We start from the raw sequence: 24,460 nt of genomic DNA, 5'->3' as shown, positions 1-24,460 counted from the left end.
GCCTACAGGGGTGACTTTGTAACAGCCATTAGTAGTTCAATACCGGTGGGAAATTTATCAACAGGTACGTAAGTAATTCATGTTCTCTACAGCAAATTCAAGTAGGTTTTCGTTGCCTTCTTTCGTCTTTATCGATAATTGACCCATGTTCTACATAGTCGCGGTTTCGGAGCCTTCAATTATTCAAGTTGATTGTTTATTGGCGAATATCGTTTCGCCGTCAGAGAATTTTTCAACCTTCATCTAGGGTCCTAATATGATATATTCTTCTCAAATCTCATATTGCAAAGCTGAAAGTTTGTTGCAGTTAATTTGGTCGTGTTTTTCGATTGACTTTTTTTAGTTCATCCCACCGCTCACCAGTCGTATCTGAGCAATTTTTCCAAAATTAGCTTAAACATTTTTAATTGCTGTCGTAGAGAAGCAATTATTGTAAACGTGTGTGTCTTTTTGCTTGACCGTTTTGACTTTTCGAGTGACTTTTAAGCCATTGACTTTTTGCTTTTTGAGTGATCTAAAATTCTCTCTCAATCACAATTTCAAGCAGCTGAACACAATTGGCGGCAATTTAATACTCAAAGTCAATTGAAAGCTGTAATTGATTTGAGCTCCCACTAGTCGTACGAGAGCAATTCTTCCGACGTTTAGTCGGTTATGTTCTTCAATGATTTTGAATTGGAGAGTCATCCGAGAACATTTTGGAAATCTGTCGCGCAAGCTTTGTTATGAAGTGCCACTTAAATGGAGTGTGCGAATACCTTTAGAAAATTTGTTGAATCATTAAGAGGAAAAACGCCTAAACATTGTTAAATTGTGTGAAGTTACTAATAATCGTCCTTGTTGCTTAAGTATCATTGGTATTGTATTTGCTTGATAAAGTATGATTTCGTCAAATGACTCCTAATAGTGTTGGGTGCTGTTTAATTTCATTTTTATTAAAGAAGTATTGTAACTGTTCTGGTTATTGTCTGGCAATAGTCGAGGAATTGCCATGCAAAATCAATGACATGTTTGATACCAGGTGACTAATTAGAGCATTGAGAACACCTGTCCCCTTTGAGTGACTTCACTCGACTGTGTCATTACTAGTGTTATTACTACTAGTCCTCTTATAATCAGGCCATAAATTATATTATTCTGTCATGTCGTCTCCACTTTCACTCATTTTGCACATTGGGTTTCTCTAAAACAATGGAACTGTTTCCAAGGACAATTAGAGCACAGCCGAGATGATATGACGTATAAAAGAGGGATATAATATCGTGTCTCAAATAATCCTCCAGATATTTTTGATATATCAATTGTATTAAACGGTGTCTGCGTACAAGGGTCATTTGGAAAATTTTACTCTCAAATGAATTACTACCATTTAGTCAACTATATCTGCTTCTCGTCATATAATTAGTCTGACCGATTTGACCGAATCGTATGAATTTTTTCACGCGTTACTTCCTGGTTTTTATACAATAAGATCTAAATGCTACAACACTTGAAGCTGAACAAAGACATTTGAACTGGTTTCTTCTGAAAGTGGTGAAAGGAAAGCTGTTGCATATGTATACTATTAATTCGTGTGTTCATAACAATTCATTGAAAAAGGGTTCTATGCACATTAGACAATTGTATTTAAGTTGTCCCTGCTCTACAAGATTATCTAAACATATCGGTGTTTTGAATTGAATGGGAACTTATGTCAGTCTGACTTTTTCAGTCAGTTTCGGTCGTTCAATTTTTCCCCGGAGCGATACTAGACTTTTTTGAACTTTTTACGCTTCATATACGTTTAGGTACATTTGTACGCCTCGTGTTTATAAACATTCCTGTCAAAATAAATCAAATGCAATAGTGGCAGCATCAAAGTGTAAATCAAGTGCATAGTGGCAGCATCAAAGAGTAAAAGTGTTTGACCAAACAAAATTAATAAAATCTTTTTTGTTTGCTCTCGAACGAAGTCAAGCATTTATTACAGCCGTATGTGTCTTTTTATGCAATAGTTTCACCGTTTTGACTTAACCTAACTTTTGAAAAATGTTTTCTTTAAAGTTTTAATGAACTTGATCAATTTGAGGTGCCACAGTTGTCAATCGCTGTTTGTGAAAAAAGATTTGTTAACGGAAGATGATACTTGAAGATATACGAGAATATTGAGGTCTCTGGGTGTTCTGGTCTTTCCGGTTTCTTTTTGTACCAGTCGCTTTGGCCAAAATGGTATGAAATTAGTAGTCACTTTCCATCAATTGAATTATACACTTTCAAATTATCTTGCAGTTTTTTTGCTTTAACCTAAGGTGTAAAGGAAAAATTGTTATTCTTGTCCTTATTTCTATAATTCTATCCATTTTTCTTTTACAACCTTGGTTAAAGCAAACAATTGCACCATAATTTGACAGTATAGGATTCAATTGACGCAGAAATCGTTGATATTTTCAATCTCCAGCGATTAACTTTTGAGTTGAAATGACTGCTGATTTTTTATCATTTTGGCCAAGGCCACAATTTGAAATTAAATTAAGGCAGATATTTGAAATTATTTTTTATTGACTGCGAAGTTTTGCTCTGGCATTTCATTTCCTCAGCTAACTTGAATTTAATTTCAGTTAGCAGGTTTATTAAAGAAAATCGCGGCATATTTTGAAAACGTTTGAAATTGTTTGAAAAAAAGTTGGGTTGAAGAGTACAATTTTTTTTTCGAATATCGCCAATTTTTATTCTTTTAGGAATTAAGATAAAGTATCAATGGTCAAACATTAAAGCGAATTAAGCGGCTGAAAATAGATTGCAACTCGGGCATATTTATAGTAAAGAATTTTAATGGACAATCTTCTCATTAAGCAGAGGCAGGACAGTGTTCAAATACTTATTGCTGCTTCTACTGGCGGTTCTCAATTAGCCTTTATAGAGTGGCACACACTCATTTGACCTTATCTCCTTGAATTAAATTAAAGTCATTTTGAAAGTCAGTCGTTTTGAAAGCAGTTTGGGAGAAGTAGTCACGTGTGCTAAAAACTTTTGGGATGAGATATACTGAGGATGCTCATTTGGGATGGAAAATGTTCAACTTCTTTGTTTTGTTTTTGATGAGATACCATTACCAATTGTCCTTCTGCACATGCAATATTTAAATTTCATTGACTAGGTCTGGTTTTGATGTATAATTATTTGTTTGTTTTGCAGATAAGCTGCGCTTCACATTCAAGAAGGAGATGAAAAGACAGGGAGACAGGAAGCCAGAATACAAAGAGAAGTTCTCCTTTGAGTGCGTCGACTACTGCGGCATGATCACAGGTATCGTGTACTAGCCATTTCTAAACCGACAAATCGCTCACAAATAGTAAGAAAAATTTTTCAAAGTGGCCTGTATGAATCAGATCCGAATCTAATTGCAAGACTCCTTCAGGACTGCTTTAGTTATTTCAAAATTGCTATAGTAGCTTCGTTAATTTGATTTATTTTTTGACTGAATTTTTTTGAGAAAGTAATCTTTGTTCCGGAATGCGACAGGCGAGTTGCTTTTAGTTCGGTGCGACTGTTATTTGCTTCTTTCATAATCATCTTTTTTTGATCATCTTTGATCATCTTATTTTTTTTAAATTATCCAGACCTCGCGCATCGTACATTAGTGGAAAAACTACACTTCTTTCTCAACAAAAATATGCAATCGGACCACCCAATTATCTTCATTTCGAGTTCTCAATGTGTTTTCAGTTGACAATTTGTTGTCAATTTTCATTCGTTTCCCTGTTTAGCTTCACTGCAACGATTACTGAACTTGCTGTCTTTGAGGTGGGTTTTATGTGTTGCAGTGAGGATCCTTCAGTCAATTATGTTTCGTGCGCTGTTGGATTTATACAAGAATAACTGTTGTAAGCTAATGAGTTATAATGTTACTTGATCTATCTTGCTCTCATAAGTTTTCTGGTATAGGCTGCCATCTTGGATGGATTTTCGAATGAAGTGTTTTGGGTTGTAACAGATGTCCTGAGTGAGTTTTCCAAGAAGGTTGCTCTTTTGTTTGGTTAATTTGGTAGCATTACTGGTTTATTCAACAAATTTGAATAACTGCAGAAACCTTTGTGAAAATTTGTCGGAACGTGCATTGTGACTTCTTCGACGAGGAATCGGAGATCCCTCCCCCATTTACTGAAAACGGGCCTTTACTTAGTAAATCATTATGGAAAAGTATTGCACGTGCGTCTGGGTGTGCAAACCCTATGCGACCACTAAGCTGGGGGGTTACAAATGAACAGATCCAAGGAATCTTTGGTATTAATCTCGCGCAGCTTTGACGTTACATTGTTTGAGCTGCGAATTTAAGGCCTATTTCTCCTTAAGCTAAAAAAAGCTGTTAGTTATAAATTGGTGTCCGTACTTTGCTATGTTAAATTTTATAAACATAATCTTGTCTCGAAAGATCAGTCAGTGTGAATTTTTGACAAAATTGAAGCTTCAGTGTTTGGGAACTTTTTGGGCTTTTCATCAAATATGTGTTTTCTTTCTTTGTATTTATAATTTCAATCAAATTTGGTCATTACTTGTTTATTCGTTCATTTAACTAGTTCGTTTCTGATTTTCTCCTTTTATAGACAAATTATTTAATTGCTCTCGAACAATGTTTGTGTCTTTTTATGCAAAATTTCCGCATGACTGTTTTTTTTCTAAAACATTCTTTAAATTTCACTTCTCTATTGACTTTTTCACATTTCTATATTTTTGCGTAATCTAAATTGCTCTTATTAATTGCTCTAAAACAAAGTTTGTGGAAATTATTTGTGTTGCAGTGAGGATCCGTCAGACAATTATTTTGTGCCCTTTTGGATTCATATAAGATTAAATTTGGATTTTCGATTGAAAAGTGGTTTGGTTGTAGCAGTTTCAACAGAATGAGTGCTTGTTAAAGAGTTTTCCAAGAAGGTTGCTCTTTTGTTTGGTTAATTTGTTAGCATACCGCTAGTGAACAAATTTGAATAACTAGAAACCTTTGTGAAATTTTAATGGGAACGTGAATCGCAACTTTTTCAATGAGGAATTGGATCGTTTCCGTTTTTCCCCCCTACCTAGTTTACTCCCCGTTTCCGTTTGTTTCCCCCCTCCCCAGTTTACTGGGGAGGGCCATTACATAGTGAATCATTATTGCTAAGTATTAAACGTGCGTCTGGGTGTGAAAATGCTATGCGAACACTAAGCTGGGTGTACAAATGAAAAGATTAGATGAGTTTTTGGTATTATGGTCGCGCAGCTTTAACTTTACCTTGTATGAGCTGCGAATTTGAGGCCTATTTTTCCTTTAGCTAAACTAAGCTGTTAGTTATAAATCGGTGTCCGTAATATGCTGTGTTAAATTTTAGACATAATCTCCCCGTCTAGAAATTCGAGACAGTGTGAATTTTTGAAAAAATTGAAGCTTCATTGTTTGGGAATTTTTTTGGGCTTTTCTTCAAATAGGTGTTTTCTCTCTTTATTTTTATAATTTCAATCAAATTTGGTCATTACTGACTTATTCGTTCATTTAAACTAGTTCGTTTCTGATTTTCTCCTTTTATAGACAAATTATTTAATTTCTCGAACAATTTTTGTGTTTTTATGCAAATTTTTTGCCTTTTTTACCGTTTTTTTTTCTGGAAAATTCTTTCAATTTCACTTATCAATTGACCTTTTCACATTTCTATATTTTTGCGTTATCTAAATTGCTCTTATCAGTTGCTCTCAAACAATATTATAGAAATTATTTTAGTCCTGTGGTCTTTTTTATGCGATTTTTAGATCTCAGGCAGATCTCATAGAACCTTACTATTCTCTAAGTTTGCGATTTACCGAAACTGTTCTGAGGAAACAATTTGGGGTTGTGATGGGGCGGTTCTTAGTCTTACGAATTTGACAGTTTGTGACAATTATATTAGTCCTGCTGGTTTTTTTTGCCTTTTTGTGCGTACAACCGATTTTTTTATTGTTAGTTGATCGTCTGACCATTTGCGTCCTCGAAAATGTTAAATTTTTAAAACCCGGGGGACATTAAATCCCTGAGCAGTTCTCTTTCAGCGTTAGTATACGTTCCAACTGAGTGCCGTGACACGAAAGCGCGTGCACACCAGTGCTGAGCTTATGGTAAGAGGTTGTGTAGGATTTTTCTTACGTATTTAGAGCATCGAAAAATAAAATCTTATCAACACTTGAAAATCAACGGTGAGATTTTACTAGTGCGCGGGGACCTAGTAGGGCAAGCAAAATTATACTTCTTAGGGCTACTTAAGTGGGCAAGAAACAAAAAATGCGCGGTAAAACCTATTTATTTTGCGTACGTGATTTTCAGAGCGTTTCTAAGGTTTAATTGCAAATTTAAGTTGAGCTGCCTCAAACTTCTATTACCTGACTATATTTACCTTGATTCTCCAGTATGCTATTCAACAAAAGTTTTGAGTATAAATTTATGATTTCAAGGATAGATCGTAAGGAATTTGACCACCCCACTGCAGGCGGCTATTTTAGCGCTCCTAAATTTTTTACAATTCAAAGAATTTGAATTGTATTGGTGCGCTGTGTTTTTTTTTAAGATGTGTTCACACATTTTTCAATGACTTTGATCTTTCAAAACGGGATAAACAGGTAAAGCCCTGCGGGCATTAAGTTTCATTAGAGGCCCAAAGTGGGCTTTAGTAGTCCTTCAAGTGCTCATAGTGGTGCAGCTGCTGGGTTGGCCTTAATTTAAGGTTAAAAGGTCATTTTTAGGAGTTTTTGGGCTCAAAAATGGTGCAATTTTTTATGTTTTTTGTGATTTTTTGTTTTGATTAGTCTTAGGTTGAAGTTTTTAAAAGTTGATGAAGGCCTTTTGCGAGACAAAATTGCTTGTTATTACCATTTTATGAGCTATATGTTTCGGTACTACAAACACAAACACGCAAAATACTAATTTTTGCATTTTTTTTCAGGTTTTTTGAAAGTTTGACATTTTTTGAGTTTTTTAGCCCTAGCTGTCAAGAAACCTCCTCTAGGGTTTGATAAAGGGTTTGATGATAGAATACTGCATAGTGTTTAGCGGTAATGGAATGATTTCCATGTTTTTTCCATTATGAATTTTTTGACAAAACTTGCAATTTTTTTCATATTTTTGACATTTTTGTCATTATTCAAGTTGTTTGAGTACCAGGGGCCAAACAACCTCAACATGGTTGGATAATAATTTATTGAAAAATTTTGGTTGCCAGGGAATAGATTTGAATATCACAAATTTAGCAATTTTTTTGGACAAAATTCGCATTTTTTTGGGTTTTTGAAAATTTGGATCTTTTTTTTCGGTTTTTCCAGCTTCAGGGACCAGGCAATCTCATTTGATGTTAGTTAATAGGGAAATGCATAGTTTTTAGTAACAATGGAATGTTTTTTAACATTATATTGTCTCGAATTTTAGCATTTTTTGGATAAAATCTGCAATTTTTTTAAGGCTTCCTAAAGTTTTCGTCAGTTTTTGATATTCGTCTATTCTCAAGTGCGATAAAACATATTCCACGTTCTGACGAAAAATTTCAGCATGGTTTTTAGTGTCAATAGATTTGACAAAAATTGATTTTGAATATACTTTTGGAATAGGTTTTTTAACGGGAAAAAAATTTGCCTTAGGTTTAAAAGCTTCAGGAGTTTTGACAATGAGTATATTTTGTTTAGTTTTGATTCTTTTTGTTTATCAATTTTTTTAGACGATTTTGTTGGGGTTTTGGCTGGCATTGTTCAATTGATATTGGTCAGGTAGAGTACGTCTGAGTTTTTTATTCAATTCTTTGAATTGTATTTCAGGACTTATTCTGCTATGTTTTTTACTTCGTCTGACAGATTTTTGTTTCGTCTTACCCTGACTTCTTTGAATTGACTTCTTTCAATAACTTGCCTCACTAAAAAAATGACTTCTGAATTCACTTATGGAAGTTTAATTTTTTTGAACATTTACTTGTTAAAGGTCAATAGTGTACATCTAAGTAGTGCCAAACATGTATGCCCTAATTCTTGATTATTAGAGTCTTGAGTTTTTGATTTCGAATATTAATTTTGGGATCTTCTCCGTTTGCGCCCCCAGTATGTTATGCGACCCCAGTTACAGAGCACGTACCATTACATAGTAATTCATTATGTAAAAAATATTGCACGTGCATCTGAGGGGTGCTAATAATATGCGCCCACTAAGCTGAGGGGGCACAAACGGAAAAGATCCTAATTTTGAAAAGCCCTATTAGGGCTTTCTCCTTATAGAGCTTATGTGTCTCATAAAAATGACAGTCCAAAGCTAACCCAAAGAGTCTAGTGGTCTCTTAAAGGACTGGTGGTCGATCTGTCTATCTAATCTCTTTAGTTGTTTCAATTTATGGAAGGCCCCAAGCGTCTATCGCGGCTTTTTTCCGGCAATATGCCGGCTATGTTTTTCCTAAATGGTTGTTTTCTTCTTTGAACGTTGCCCCAAATTGTTCCCCGAGGCCAGATTGTTAGTAAAAATTTGCAATTTTTGTGATATTCTCTGTCAAACATTTATTTAAATTCCATTATCTTTAAGGACGCGGGCTTCCGATGGTGTGTACAAAGCTATGGTGTATGATATTGGGAAAAATTTTTATTAAGAATTGTTTATTACCGTTTCCTGTGTAAAAATGCAGAATATTTTCTTTTCTTATTTGCTGTCTTCAACCAAATTCGAATATTTATCCTTTCCACGTTATGTCTGCTGTTCGAATATTGAATATAATTTTTCCAGGGGTTAGACGATGAATTTTAAAAACTTTTGCTCTTTTCATTCTTAATTTCAGTTTTTTTTGAAAAAATAATAATACCCTCTAATGAGTTCCAGAAAATCTTATAACCTTCCAAATAAAAAACTAGTTTATTTCACCGTTAGTGACGAAAAGGGCATTTCAAAAACACTTTCATCATTTTATTCTGAAAGTAGAACCTCTCGCATCTTTTAACTGAACTTCCTATAAAAGCTTTTTGAATTGGTTGGAATTTAGGCAAATCATGATTTCATTACAGAGCTCTTCTGTGGCCAATTCAAGAATTTATCTAATGTTTATCTATGTTTAATTTGTTTTTATTTGTATGTTATTTTTTAATCATTACTGGAATTTTTAAAAATCAAAAATTTAACTCGACTGCAATATGATGACTAGTCAATCTCCGGATCATGTTTTATAGTAAGAAATTTCTTTCCCCGGACTTTGCTTTAATCTCTTTTGAAATACATATCATTAATACTACTCCAATTGTTTGTTAGTTCGAGATAAACTGAATTTAAATGATGCTACTAGGTTTTTAATACATTATGATTGTTACGTGATTGTTTATTTGTAATTAGTGGCAGATTGAAATAGCAGATCAGCTTGATCGCGTTATCTGTCCTCGCTTATTGTTAATTTGTATCACAATAACGAAACTAATTCTTTCTTTTGTAGCGATATATGTGCCACTCTTCGGGTTCGATCGATTTTGGCTGTTTGATGAGTTCTGTTATTATGTATTTTTGCCTCAATAATTTTTGCAGGGAATAAGTTTTCAGTAAATTTTCAACTCCAATTTCCGCAAGAATGAAAACTTTCGCCTAATTGCCGGCAAAACATTTAGTAGCCCGTTTCGAATTCATGCAGTTCTCTGCGCGATAAAGGCAAGGATGCATGTTTGTTTGTAAACATGTACTGATTCTTCTCAGACTGTTGTAGTTTTCGCACGTACAGTGAATAAATATTTTCATCACTTATAGCGTCCAATTTTTCCCTAATACTTGAGCTGTTTTGTTATAGTCTTATTCTGGAGTTATTTTAGTTCACTTTTGCCGTTAGTCATACATTTGGGCAGTGTAAAGGTGGCGGCGGCTCTTTTCGGACACAGATAAACATAAAAAACAGAGAACACACATCAAAGAATGGCGGTCAAAGTACCACAGGTTGCCCAAACATACAACATAACTGAAAAGCAGACTACTTTTGCCCGCGCACCCACGTTGCCTTATCTCATTTCCTGCCTGTAAAGTAAAGTTTTGCAGGAATTCGTCGCCTTTTCCTCCCTTTCATTTCCAGGCTGAGGACAACAACTTTTAGAGCCATTTAGACGATTTCAGCCTTAGCAGACTGCTAGTTAGGCAAGAAATAGAGAATGGTTGACCTGTTTATTGCCAATGCGAATTCAACGATATAGGCGAAGAGCTTGTGGTTTAAGTTGCCTAACAGAAAGCTTTCTGTCAGGCAGAAAACTTAACTGACTGAAAGAACTTAAACTGACAAAGCTTTCACAGAAAAAATTGGCAGAAATATTTATCCTGTTTGTTATTAATGAAGGGGCTAGTTTGCAGAAAAAATCTATTACCTTTCTTTTTGAAAAAAAATGTGGCCATCGTTAATGTAGCGCTTATTTCAGTACCATTTTTTAGAAAAATGTTAAGCGTTGATGTTTCATGGTCGTTGTTCGTGTGGGTAATTGAAATTGAGAGTAAATTCTGTAGGAAAGTAAGGAAAGAAACTTTGGTTAGTCAATTAATTGCTAATTCTTTATTTCGTTGATTTTCGTCTTTTTATTGTTTCTCGTCAGTTACTGACGCATTCTTTTTGTCTACAAACAATTCGGACAGAATCCCCTGTCGTGTGTTTATTTTGGTTGATATGATTAAGTTGGTTGAGTTGAAATAAAAAGTATAACTTTGAAGTGCTTCCGTTTTCGGGCGGCCTTTTTTCAAAGTAGAATCTGCATCTGGACTGGAGTGAACAAAATAATATCAGACGCCGTAATGAACATCAAACAGTTATCGCCACGGCTGTTGTTTGTTGAAGGGGAGGCGGACTTGTTCAAACCTTTTGTTTGCACTTTCATGTATCACAACACCTTTACTTCATGTCGCGCCACTTAAGAAGTCACGAGTTAAGAAAACCGCGTAGAATAGTTTCAAACGGACTATTTAGTTGCAATATTTTCAGAATTTATATTAGCACTAATTTTTTTTCGCAGACGATACTATTATTTTTCTTTTGGCTCTAGGAATTCTGTCGAACGAGGGTTGTAGTGCCGAAGTCAACTGGTAGCTGTTCGTTTGTTTCCATTTGAGTTGCATGGTAACGCCAATATGATTTGTGCCCGATATGCATATTAAATGACCACGAAGATCTCATCAAAATTTAACCCTTAACAAAAACCAGTTCTTGTGCATGATTTTTTTTACCATTCGACATGGTTTGTGTAAGTGTCTTAAAAGAACATCACAAAGGAAAAAACGCAAATGCCAGATGACTCGAATTGGCAAATTCAACAATAACTCCTTTCTGATTAATGATGGATCAAACAGAGAAACCATCATTTACCAAGGCCGTTGTTAACTTTTCAGTTTTTTAAAAAAAACAAAATGGCGTTTTGAAAACGATGAATGGAAATGACTGATGTACACTTAGATAGTTATCAAAGCCAAGGACTCTACTAAAGTTTTTCACAAGTGTTTTTACGGAACGGAAGACCTGGAAATGATAATGTGGGATTTTGCTGTCGTTGTTGACAAGAAACGTTATTGCGTGTAAACGTATAATGTTGCTGCGTGACCTGGGAACTTGAAATTGTTAGCGAGTGTGTTTGTCTGTGTGTGTATACATTTTATTGCAGTCTGACTAATTGAGGTCATAAAGTGCTGTAGTGGCGCATAAATGACTTTGTGTCTGTCCCTTTGAAGCTAAAGGAACGTTTCTTTTAGGCCAACACCAACTCAACCGATTCATCGTTAGAATGTGGTCGCTTTGATTATAATCCTTTGATTTTACTCTGCTACCGTCTGAGGAATTGTTATTATTGCACTATAGATCTTAAACATTGTACATGCTCATGAAACTTTAGAGAAGTTTTAACCTTTGAGGAGCTGAAAAATTTTATTCAAAGTGGCTGTTTTAAGTTTTTGGTTGTCGTGTTTCAAAAAAGCTGGTATCAGTGAGTGTCCAACTCTGCAAATTAATTTGGGGGTTGTGAACTTGATGCCAACTAGGCTTTTTGTTGAATGAATTTTGGCCGATCGAAACTTTTTCAAAAACTGACTCGATCATACGAGCGTTTTTCAATTTTGAATTTTGTTTCTTGAAAAAAATGGCTTTGATTTTTTTCCTGAACATTTACAGTTTTATCTTTATGCGCTCGGTGCTTCGCACAAAGAATATTGAGGCATGGAAGAGCCCCTATCAATATAAATCAATTTCATTAGCTTGTCAATGTGGGCTAAGATTTCGTGATGAAAGATGTTAAAGAAATTGCAAATTGTTCCATAAAACCGTACCAGGTGCTTGTTTCCCAGCTTGCTTTTCTTGCAGTTTCAACTTCTGCAAAAAGTTTGTTCTTGGATGAACATTTTTTAGCAGTTAAGCAACAATTGTTCGTCATAGCGTTCGGTTTTTTAAGTTATTCCTCAGAAGCACGTTTGCATTTCAGTTTTCCACGCTGCAAACCTCAAAATAACGGTTTTGTTTTCACATTCACAACTCTTTCACTGATCTCTTACTGCTTCTGTTCGTGTTGTCGTATCTTACTAATTGGAAGTAAGTTGAAGGCTGAATTGAGTTTTTTTTAATTTTAGAAATGAGTTACCGCATTCTATGACTTTTAACACTATTATTAAGGTCACTTAAGGTTTCTCTAAACTCTTTATATAATTATTGCTGTTAATAATGAAATAAACTTTCATTAAAATAAATCGAAAGGGAAACATTTGGAATTTCTCCGAAAAGGAAACATTCGAAATTTTTAAAAGCCTCCGCAATGCTATTAAATTATTTCGATATCTGTTGCTATAAATGTAAGCATGCTGTTTATTATTAGTGGTGTAATTATTTATTTATTTAGTTGAATAAGCAGCGAGCTGTTTTTCATAAAAACTTCGAACTAGTGTATTTCAGGAAGAACAGTTTCAATTTAGGGAAGAAAATCGAATACTATTTATCGTGGCAATTGTCACATATATGGAGAATCAGTACAAATCTGCTGGTGTGTAAGATCAGATATTGGCACATATAGAGATGTTGGCGAACATGGAGAAATTAAGTTAAATTAATAGTGGGAAGCTGCTTTACAAAAGGACAATGTTATGCTTGTTTGTTTCAGAGCTGCGCATTGACTCGTGTCAGCATGCCATGTGCATTGTATTTGCAAAGAAGATGTTGACGTTGGGCTTTGAGTCAAAATACTCTCAGACAGATTGGGAATGCCGTATCAGAGGCGTATATGGAGAGGGTTAGTAGGAAATTCCTCGAGCGCTGTAGGAAATTTTCTTTCTGTTTGTAAATGTATGATCTCAAACAATGGAGCACATTAGCAAGTTTCAATTTGACAAATCTCTGCACTGCTAGATTCAAGGGTGCCTGATTTTCTTATATTCAGCGGCAGATTCTGAAACTTGGGACGTGGGAGTTTCGAGCAAAGTTATGTGACTCTGCTAAAAATTCTTTTTTGGAACTCTGACTTTCATCTCAAACCAATACGCGGCTTTTGTCGAACCGTTGAATATCTCAACAGCCTCATCCGATTCATTTAACCTATTCGTAAAGCCTCGAGCCTCAACAACTAAGAACAACTCACAAAAATAAATCCTAAAAGCGAAACAAATGGATATCTCAATTTGTTTTTTCCGGAAATAAAATAATTAACCATCATTGGTTAGATTGTGACATCTAAACTCTCACAATTTTTCTCTCACAAGTTCAAACTCTCACAATTTTTTAAAAAATGAAGTCTCAATGAGCAAGGAAAACTTGAGAGCGAGGTAAGACATATGTGACTTAGTTATTGACACTAATCAACAAGTATCTTGCTCTAATAAGTGTGATAAACTTGTTGTTCCGACCCCACTTCTGGGGGGAGGAACTATATACTCAAATGGTTTTTTGTTCAGACAATTTTGGCCGATCGATATATTCATCATAGAGAAATGCGAGTGGTATCATTAAAAAAAGCTCGTCCAGCGTAGAATTCGAAATTAAAAAGATTTTTTTTTCGTTTTTGAGGAGTTATCGAGGTTTAAAGTTTCATGTGAACACGGGTTATTTGGTTCACTTTTGTTCTTTTTTAGCGTAAATAATAGCCGCCCTCATCTTCTCAGCCGGCTATTATAGCGCTCCTATTTTTTACAATTCAAAGAATTTGAATTGTATTGGGGAGCTGTCTTTTTTTTACGACTCGAAGAGGAGTATTGGAGAAGTCCTTTTTTTAATCAATTTTATTGGAGTGAGTTTTTAAGCGGGAAATGAAACGCGTGAAGGAATTTGGAGTGATTTGGTTGCTGAATAAAAGTGAAGAGCGGAGCGAAAAGAGAGTGGTTTTTTGTTCATACCGTTGTTTTTGAGAGAGCGAGAAATTGATGTGTGAAAAAATTTTCTCTGAGCGAGCGAAATTTTTTTGTTCACGTGCGGCTTTTAAAAGCAGTTTTTTTTGCAATTTTTCTTGTTTATGAGGTCTGATTATGATATTGTATTGGATTTGAGCTCGTTCTGATAGTAATTGAAGGTTTCAAGTAGTTAATTTGAGTTTTATGCAAATTTGGAGGTTTTTGATCAGTTTTGCTGATTTTTCGATGAAATGTATTTTGGCCTTTTGTTTTGTTTTACTGCTTTAAGTGCAATTTGCATAGAAGCTCGTTACTCAGAGAATATCAGGGATATAAATTGATTACAATTTTGTTGGTATAAAACATTTTTTTTTTGAAGAAAAATAGAGAATTTTTTAACCACTTTTTTAATTTTTTGCTTTTTTTTCGTTTTTTTTTCAATCGTAGACAATTTTTTTTAGCTTGTTATGACTTGCCCATTATTTCGCGAGCATTTCATTGCTTTATTTGCTCAAAGTAACTTTGTTTGGCTTTATTTTTCTTGTAAAGTTTAAAAAAACACCTTACGTTTTCTCGTTTTTTTGTTCAATTTGGTTTTAAATGTCGTTTCTATTCTTCCTCAACCTTTGATAGCATTTGGGGAGTTTTTTAGTGGAATTCAGTTGTTGTAGCTCTTTTGGATGTCTTTCATTTTGATTGATATTAGTTTTGAGTTGTTTTTGTTAAAGAAAATCGAGTAAATCAGAGCAAATTTTGGCCACTTTTTGTCTTTTTTCTAAGTTTTTGCATATTTCTTTTTATTTAATGTTTTTTTGTTGGTAACTTTTTCTCAATAAGGAGCATTTTTGTAGGTGTTGATTCTATGAATTTGCACTTGAAGGCTTAGCAGGGCAGTTTTCCTTGAAACAAATAATACAAAACTCTAATTCGTTAAAGAGTTTTTCTTAGTCTTTTTTTAGTTTGTTGTTTAACGTTTCTCTGCGAGTACTAAGTGGGCGATTGATCTAGCCAAATATATAACTAACTGATTTCTATGAGTTATGGATGGGAAGCTGCATGTTATCTTTTTGTTGAGAATTTTGTTTGTATTTTTAGAGAATATATTTTTTTGCTTTTGTTCTTTGTCAAGTTTCCACTTCTCCAGTCTTTTCTTTGTGAATTGGTGACAATGTCTGTTCGATTGGTAATATGCTGGTGATGCATCTGATTAGTGAGAATAGTCAGATTTCTACTTCGAGTCGTTTCCGGAATTCTTCCGGCTATGTTTTTTTTTTAAGATCTCTTCACACATTTTCATGATTTTTGAAGTCAAATTGGAGTAGTGATTTTGGTCACGCCGAAACAGGAAATGGAGCGAAAAAGCGAGTGGTTTTGCGGCGTGAATTTTTTTTCGCTCTAATTTTAGAGTAGAGTGAGAAAGCGGTGTTTGAACAAAAATTCGGTTTCTCGGTAGTGGTTTTTTGTTCACATGCGGCAATTTCACTCTGATTTTTACTGTTTTTTTTATTATTTGGATCGGCTTTTTTCTAAATGGTTTTCCCAATCTATTCACAGCTCATTCTAGGCCTATTTTTTGTTTGAATTATATTTTAATTTCTCGCTAGTGGTTTTTTTGTTCACATGCGGCATTTTGACATTGTTTTTCTGTTTTTTTTTATTTTTTTGATCTGATTTTTTTTAAAATGGTTTTCTCAATTCCGTCATAGTCCATTATAGGTCTATTTTTTCTGTTTAGTCAATGAAAATTATTTGAATTGTACGTCAGGACTTGTCCTGCTATGTTTTATACTTCGTCGAATCAAAAAATGTTTCGCTTTACCTCATTTTGCCGCCTTTTCAACATTTTGCGTGAAATCTTTTTGACTTCTCTAGGCTAGTTTCTCTCTTCTCTAATTCTGCTAAAAGTGATTTTGAACATCAGTTGCTCAGCAAAGCAATTCAAAATGAACAGAGTCAGTATAAAAAATTGAAGTCAGAAGTAGAAACTGGATAAACCCATAAAGCCCAATTTTAGATGCCCGCTATTTGAACGTCGTTCCTATAAGTATTAGTTACCTCTCTCTAATGCTTATTGTTATTCATAGTAGCCCCTGTAGCCTCTCTCTAAGAAACAGAAGTATGTTCAACTACGAAATGCCATCAAAATAAATCGGACTTAAAAAAAATGTTTTTGTACAAAAATCTTTTTTTTTCAATATCTTCTGTTATTTCAATCCCAATCATGCTTATTTGAATCAACGGCGGCTATTTTCCGGCAATCTCCCGGGTATGTTTTATGTTGGAATTAACATTTTTCCTACAACACTTTTAAATCAAAATTACCTTTCACGCTACGAAATGCATCATTTTGGTGTTCCTAATAGATGAAAGGCGATTTAAAAGACTCTGGTCTCATAGGGAAATTTACTATCAATAAAAAAGTTGAATTCTATTTGAGAGCTGTTTTTTTAACAAAATTTTTACTTTTTTGTTTTTTAAGTTACTAAAGGAATAGTCACCTTTCATATCGAGGTTTTGTTAACGATAAACCTCATTTACAGAAAATGCCCAATGAACAGAAAATTAGCTTTCAAGAAATCGATCATATTTTTGACTCTGAGTGTTCTTAATTTTAAATGAAATTTTGATTTTAAGTTTTTACCAACTTTTTTAAGTCCTATGCTATAGTCACGTTGACCAAAAGTGCAATAGTCTTCCTAATGAGCTTTGAGTGAACGTATCTAGTGCTGTGAGTGGACAGCTAATGGCTGTTAAGACTTTATAAAAATTATTTTACGAATTTTTTTTTCCACGTTAGCCGATCTTAAACTTATTTTTGCGAACTCTAAGTCAGTCTCAGTAATGACAGGACCATTAACTTTTCTACTGCAACCAAAATCAAGTTTGGTTAGCGGTTTTAACTTCAATTATTGGTTTTATGACTTCGATGCGACGAGTTCTCATATATTTATATTTTTGAATATTTTTTCATAATTTTATTTCATTTTGGAATCTTATCACATTATCTTTATATTGATAGTTCCCATTGGCTCAGAGAACGCGGTAAAGAATCATGGATATAGTTTTCACAGAAAGCTTGTGGATTGAATGGCTTTGACACTTTCTTTTTACACTTTTCTATTGATTTTTTGGTTTTTGCCTTTATTTGTTTTTTCATAGTCAGAAGACTTATTCTGATGTCTTATTGATGACTGTTCAACGACAAACAACATTTTCTGCTCATCGAAGCAAAACGTAGCGTTTTTATTGACTTCCGTTGAGAGCTATGGAATTTAATGTCGTTGATACTACGGGATTTCTCAACGATTTCTTGGTTTTAAAATATTTGTTCATATTTGTTGATTTTTTGAAGTCTTATAGTTAAAGAAAGAAGAATCCTATTGTTGTTAATAAACTAATTGAAAATAGAATCGTTTGTACTGAAAGGTTAATTTTTAATGGCTTCGATACTTTTGTCTCATTTTTTTAGAATTTGCTGTTTTTTATTCTTTGTAGTCGTAAAATGCTGAGGTCTCCAAAGATTCTCTAAGTTGTCTTTTCATAGCGAATAGTCTTAAAGTTTATGATATTATTTTTTTTTCATTTTCATTTCGTTTTATTTGTATAAATTTTTGTATTTTTTGTTCTTCAGCTTTTAACTTATTCTTATCATTGAGAAGCACCATGTAACTCCTTGTAATTAAAAAACTTAACTTTCTATTGATATTATGTCGTAACCGATGTTTTGTTTGTGGGACAATATGCGTTTTCATAAATGTTTTGTCAGTGGTCAAAAATTGTGTTTTTTTCTCTTCTTTCCATATTCGCGTACTATCAGAGCCCAATTGTTTTCAAATGAGGCGCATTTGAACTTTATTAATCGTTCAGTATAATTTTAGCTCATTTAGTATAGATAACAATGGAAAAAAAATCTATTTGGATAATAGCTAATGATTTTAATTTAATGGCTTCAATAATTTGTGTTTTCGCAGATTGTTTGTAATATCTTGAGCTTTTCTGCGTCCTTAGTTCATTTCTATGGCGTAGTCTAACCAAAGACAGGTCCTATCAGTTTCGTAATGACTTTTTAGTAAGATTATGGAGAACTAGTTCGTTAAAAGCTAATGATTTTTAAGACGTTTGAAGTTATTTGGTTTAAAAAACGTTGATAGATTTTTGAATTTCGCCACATTATTTTTTCTTTTTAATTGTTACCTAGTCTCTCTACGGAAAAATCTCATCTGCTGTATAGTTAAGACCAAAAAACTGTGCAGTTAAGGTTTTATTTGTTTGCATTTTGAGGTTGTTTACTAGGTGCTTTTACTTTAAAAAATTAATGGCAAAAACTCAATATCAAAGTAAAAGCTCCTAGTAAACAACGTCAGAATGCAAACAAATAAAACCTTAACTGCACAGTTTTTTGGTCTGAACTATACAGCAGATGAGATTTTTCCTTAAAGAGGCTAGGTAACAAGTAAAAAGAAAAAATAATGTTGCGAAATTCAAAAATCTATCAACGTTTTTTAAACCAAATAACTTCAAACGTCTTAAAACTCATTAGCTTTTGACAAACTAGTTCTGGATAAATTTACTAAAAAGTCATTACGAAACTGATAGGACCTGTCTTTGGTTAGACTATGCCATAGAAACGAACTAAAGATGCAGAAAAGCTCAAGATATTACAAACAATCTGCGAAACACAAATTATTGAAGCCATTAAAATCATTAGCTATTATCCAAATAGTTTTTTATTTCAATTGTTATCTATACTAAATGAGCTAAAATTATACTGAACGATTAATAAAGTTCAAATGCGCCTCATTTGAAAATAATTGGGCTCTGATAGTACGCGAATATGGAAAGAAGAGAAAAAAAACACAATTTTTGACCACTGACAAAACATTTATGAAAACGCATATTGTCCCACAAACAAAACATCGGTTACGACATAATATCATTAAAAAGTTTATTTTTTTAATTACAAGGAGTTGTATGGTACTTCTCAATAATGAAAATAAGTTAAAAGCTGAAGAAAAGAACATCAAAAAATACAAAAATCTATACAAATAACAAAACGAAATGAAAAAACTGAAAACAAATAATATCATAAACTTTAAGACTATTCACTATGAACCGACTACTTAGAGAAGCTTTGGAGACCTCTCAGCATTTTACGACGACATAAAGAATAAAAAACAGCAAATTCTAAAAAAAATTAGACAAAAGTATCGAAGCCATTAAAAATTAACCTTTCAGTACAAATGATTCTATTTTCAATTAGTTTATTAACAACAATAGGATTCTTCTTTCTTTAACTATAAGACTTCAAAAAATCAACAAATATGAACAACTATTTTAAAACCAAGAAATATTTGAGAAAACCCGTAGTATCAACTACATTAAATTCCATAGCTTTCAACGGAAGTCAATAAAAACGCTACGTTTTGCTTCGATGAGTTTTTTTTTAGTTTTCCTTATTTTGTTTGTTTTTTGGTAGTGTTTTTATTTGCAGATCTTGCGACCGCTGTAATGAGGCATAGCATTATGTAATTCACCTAGTAGTTTGGGTGTGAAACGATTTTTTAAAACTCAAACATCTATTTTTGGTTCTCTTCATTTGGTTGACAATTAAGTCAAATGTAGATCAGCTCGGGTCGGAACTTGATGTGCGAACGCACATCAACGAGTCTCCTTGTTGTTTTTGTTTAAACATCGCTTTCTCACTGTACTTTAAATTAAAGCAGAAATTTTCACTCTAGTGGAGAAAACCACTAGCATTTTCGCTGAACTTCCCGTTTTGGCTTGACAAAACTCAAAAGTCAGTTAAAAGTATCAAAATATGTTGTGATCAGATCTTTAACAAATCAGCGCCACAATACAATCTAAAGTTGTAAAAAAAACATAGCAGGAGTTCACAATTTATTTGAAAAATTGTGTGAGATCATTAGCTGCCTGTTTATTGGTTCAGATAACAGCATCTATACACCACTAAAAGACGTGTTCAAGTTTCTGCACGAAACAAAATGAAGAAAAAAGTCCTAAACGGAGTCAGATTTTTTAGGTTGTTCTGTCGGCATTTTGGGACAAATTTTGCTTAAAAAATGATTTCGATTTCGCCTAATTTTTCAAAATGATTTTGTCTGTTTTCAAAAACTTAGCCCCGAAAACTTGGACAACACAATTAAGCAACCCTCTTCAATCTTTAAAGGTAAAACCAAAAACACTATTGTTTACATTTGGACATGTTTGAGCGAAATTTATTAAAATTTGAAAAAAGAGCGGAAAAAGTGAACAAATGTAATGTTCCGCCGATTGTTCGCAATACTTTAAATCTTTAACACAAAATTCGAAAAAAAAATCCTTTGAGTTATAATCCACTTTCGATAGGCTTTTAATACCTTTGACCTGTTTCTACGTCAAATGTATCGATCGGCCAAAATTGACTAAATAAAGAAAAAGTTGATATCCCCCCACTAAGTGTGGTCAGAATATTTAGATTGTGCTCATCAATCAAAAACGAGACCAAGTCAAAAACTTTCAATATGAAAGCTCAAAAACGCCTGAAGTACTACAAAACTCCTAAACCACTCGAAGGAATTTGACAACAAAAGTACCTGGCGTTTCAGAGAACTTATTCACATTTGCGGTTGAGATCCCCCCGAACCCATCCTCGTCCTTCTTGTCCAAAGTGAGGTCCAACGTGAGTGCAATGATGTTCATCTTTAACGACAATATTGCCTTCGCCACCCGACCGGATGATGACGTGCCCCAGAAGCTGGCTGCGATGAAGCTGAGCGACGTCAAGTGCTACGGAGGCGACAACAGGAGCAGGGCGGTCGTACTACATCTCAACAAAAAGGTTGCCTCAGCTAAGAAGTTTTAATTTGGATTCAGATATGCGCTGAATGAATAAACAAGCTTATATTTCGAGTCATTCACAGAACATCTTGTGAAACTAGACTAGGTTACTTTGTATCTTTTGAAAGCTTTCATCATTTAGGGCATAATGAACTCTCCACGTTTTAATAATAGTATTGCAGTGAAAAAGATAAATTGATATTGATCGATGGCTGGCCCATGAAAATGATAATCTGCCGTTCTGAATTAGAAAATGTTAATTCAAAATTTAGAAAAATAACTTGCATAATAAATTAGTAACTCAATGTAAAAAAGTAGCAGCCCAATTTTGCTAGGATGATTGCGTCTTAATTGATGCTGTGATTGTCTTCACAATGAAGGCTCATTTGTTGTTTTGTGATGAATAGGTGTACAGCGTGAAGAGCAACACTCCTGAGGCAATACTGAAGGCATTGGATCACGTGTCAGGGCGCAGACTTCTACATGAGAGCGAAGTTCCAGGTAATTATCACTTAACTATGTAATTATTTGTATTGCATCCTTTTCTATCTTGATCTCATTAACTGTATCGTAGCATGTGCTAGGTTGTTAGGATTTGGCGAACAGACATGTCAATTACATAAGCTATTGTGATCCAAGTATTTTTGCATATTGATGAATTAATAGTGGTTGGCATAGTTTGAAAAAGTATGGTTAATCGGTGCAAGTTCAAGTCGTTTCAGATTGAGATCACGGTGCTGTTTTGCAGAGTTTCTGCAATTATCAGACTTTACTTTTCTCCTTTTTTAACTCCTGCAATTTGGACCCAATTCAAATTATTGTTTCAGCACACTGTGTTGTTAAATTGCCTTAATAATTCCTCTCAAACGAAGTTTGTGGAAGTTATTGTATACATGTGCGTCTTTTTTTATGCAATAGTTTTGTGACCGTTTTTGCGCTTTCGTCGTAGAACATTCTTCTCTCTCAAGTGATATTTTCACGTTTGACTTCTGAATTTTTGCGTGATCACAACTGCTTTCATTCTGGAGATAGTTTGTTGCTAAGATAAAAGTGACTTTTGCGTTGAAGATGCAAAGACGATATAGCATAGTGGTTAAGATGGCAGGCTGTCAGCCAGAAAGTCGAGGGTTCAAAACCCTCTGAGGTCGGGATTTTCGCAACCTTGAAAATCTCCTGAGCAACACCCCCTCTCATTTAAATATCCGCGCCTGTCGTGCGAGAGGCGGGGCAATGCGTCCGACGTTATTCGGTTTATGTTTAAAATTACGTCAACGGGCATTCGCGTTCTAAGTTCCGAGATTCGAGAAAAGATTCGCTAACAATTTAGTTGAAATGAAGTTTTTTGTTTCAGACGATATCAGATCAGAAATGGGAAGCAACGAATACGGGATTCGGAATCCAAAAGCGAGTCAAGACGATCCAACCTCTGTGCTGCAAGGTGGTGTAACAGCTGGTTGCCATAGCAACAACGCGTACAGGCTTGTAATGGGTGCTGGGGGTGGATTTGATAGTGATGAAAGTGGCGGTGCAAATATGGGAACTGTTGCGAGCAACGCAAGCTCGGGACACAAGTCAACCTCAGCCGTGCAAAACATAACTGCCTTAAACCTCCACAATCAGAACGAACATCATCAAAACCTTCAACCGCTTCAGAAACCAAACATGCCATTCAGCTCCTCGCCCAACAGTTCAAGCGCCGCCGCTTTGTTCAGTCTCGACAACACCAACGTCACTGACAATGTAAATAGCACAATGTCTTCCAACAGTTCCCACCACACGGGTAGCGCCCCTCTGTCCATGATAAATCCAAACATGGCCATGGCTCTGGCAGCTATTGCTAGTGGGAAGACCAAGCCGGGATCTATGGAGTTTGGAAGTGGTCTGGCACCTCTCAAGACATCGGATATGTTTTTTAACAATGACTCTCTGAAGTCAAACCCGAGGTCTAACCCAACAACGTTAGGTGAGTGCTTGGGCTCTGTAGCTCAAAAAGAAAGATTGTGAATATTTAATGAATAATGTTCAATTGCTAGTGGCGAGGACAGACAAATTTAAGGACCACTTTTAATGTTTGTTAAGACAGGGTTTTCAATCGTCCGTTGTTATTCTCTGCATTTCATAATGGCGGATAGTTTTCAGTTTTTTCTGCCTTTTAAAACTTTTCAGGAAATTATTTTTCAATTGGAATTTTCGGGATAAATGTGCTGATGATGATGAAAGGCGCTGTTCGAAGCAAACATGTGATACAAACTGGATACAAAGGTGGGGGGGGGGGGTATCAAAATATAAATTGAGGTGCTTGTTTACTCTCATCTAAGTTCTGAGCAATCATTTTTCAAAAAAAAACTCGAAAAGTTATCAGTGTATAAAATTAGTCAAATTAATTAATAGCCGCCGTCAGCCTCTCAAACGGCTATTATTTAGGCGCTCCCCTTTTTATATCAATTCAAAGAATTTGATTGGCATTGGGGAGCTGTCTTTTTTTCGATCTGTGTTCACACATTTTCATGATTTTTGAAGTCAAATTGCACTGGTTTTGGTCACGCCGAAACAGGAAGTTGAGCGAAAAGCGAGATGATTTGCGGCGTGAAATTTTTTGCTCTAATTTTAAAGTAGTGAGAAAACCGTTTTTGAACAAAAATTCGCTTTCTCGCTAGTGGTTTTTGTTCACATGCGGCAATTTCAGTTTGATTTTTACTATTTTTCAATTTTTTTGATCTGATTTTTTTTAGAAATAGTTTTTCCCGATTCACTCATAGTCCGTTCTAGGTCTAGTCTTTTGTTTAGTCAATGAAAATTTTTTGAATTGTACGTCAGGACTTGTCCTGCTATGTTTTTTTTTAATTAGCTTTTTTTAAATTAAGTCACGATTTTTACGTTTGACTTCTGACTTACCTCACTCACTGTTTCAACTGAATGGTTTTTAAATCCATTCACTCAATGAATTACGCAAGACAGTGAATACAGTCAAGGTCAGAAGAGCAAAATCAAAGGAGACAGGATAAACCGATAAAACCCGGTCATTGAGTCATTGAGAATTAGGTTATCAAAGTTCATTAATAGCCGCCCTCATCTTCTCAGCCGGCTATTATAGCGTTCCTTTTTTTTCGTCGAACTTTTTTTTCGCTTTACCCATTTTGCCGCTTTTTCGACATTTTGCGTGAAATCTTTTTGACTTCTCTAGGCTAGTTTCACTCTTCTGTCATTCTGATCAAAGTCCTTTTAAACAGCAGCTGCTTGTCAAAGCAATTCAAAATGACGAGAGTCAACATAAAAAAAACAAAGCCAGAAATAGAAACGGGATAAACCCATAAA

The 24,460-nt window shown here is 34.5% G+C and overlaps 1 protein-coding gene across 2 annotated transcripts in view; it reads left to right on the top strand.

Annotated features, from left to right (window-relative positions):
• Positions 1-24,460, top strand: part of LOC142339255 (uncharacterized) — a 70,405-nt gene that overhangs the window by 28,330 nt on the left and 17,615 nt on the right. For both annotated transcript variants that reach the window (XM_075389130.1, XM_075389129.1), the window contains 5 exons: positions 3,175-3,285; positions 13,090-13,218; positions 20,914-21,146; positions 21,553-21,646; positions 22,497-23,108. In XM_075389130.1, coding sequence (XP_075245245.1) covers positions 3,175-3,285; positions 13,090-13,218; positions 20,914-21,146; positions 21,553-21,646; positions 22,497-23,108 — 1,179 coding nt within the window. The remainder of the gene's footprint in view (positions 1-3,174; positions 3,286-13,089; positions 13,219-20,913; positions 21,147-21,552; positions 21,647-22,496; positions 23,109-24,460) is intronic.

This window comes from Convolutriloba macropyga, chromosome 5 (genome assembly GCF_964194025.1).
Source record: "Convolutriloba macropyga chromosome 5, txConMacr16.3, whole genome shotgun sequence".
NCBI lineage: Eukaryota > Metazoa > Xenacoelomorpha > Acoela > Convolutidae > Convolutriloba > Convolutriloba macropyga.
Note: the sequence above shows the minus strand (reverse complement) of the source record. Positions and strands in the feature narration are given on the sequence as shown.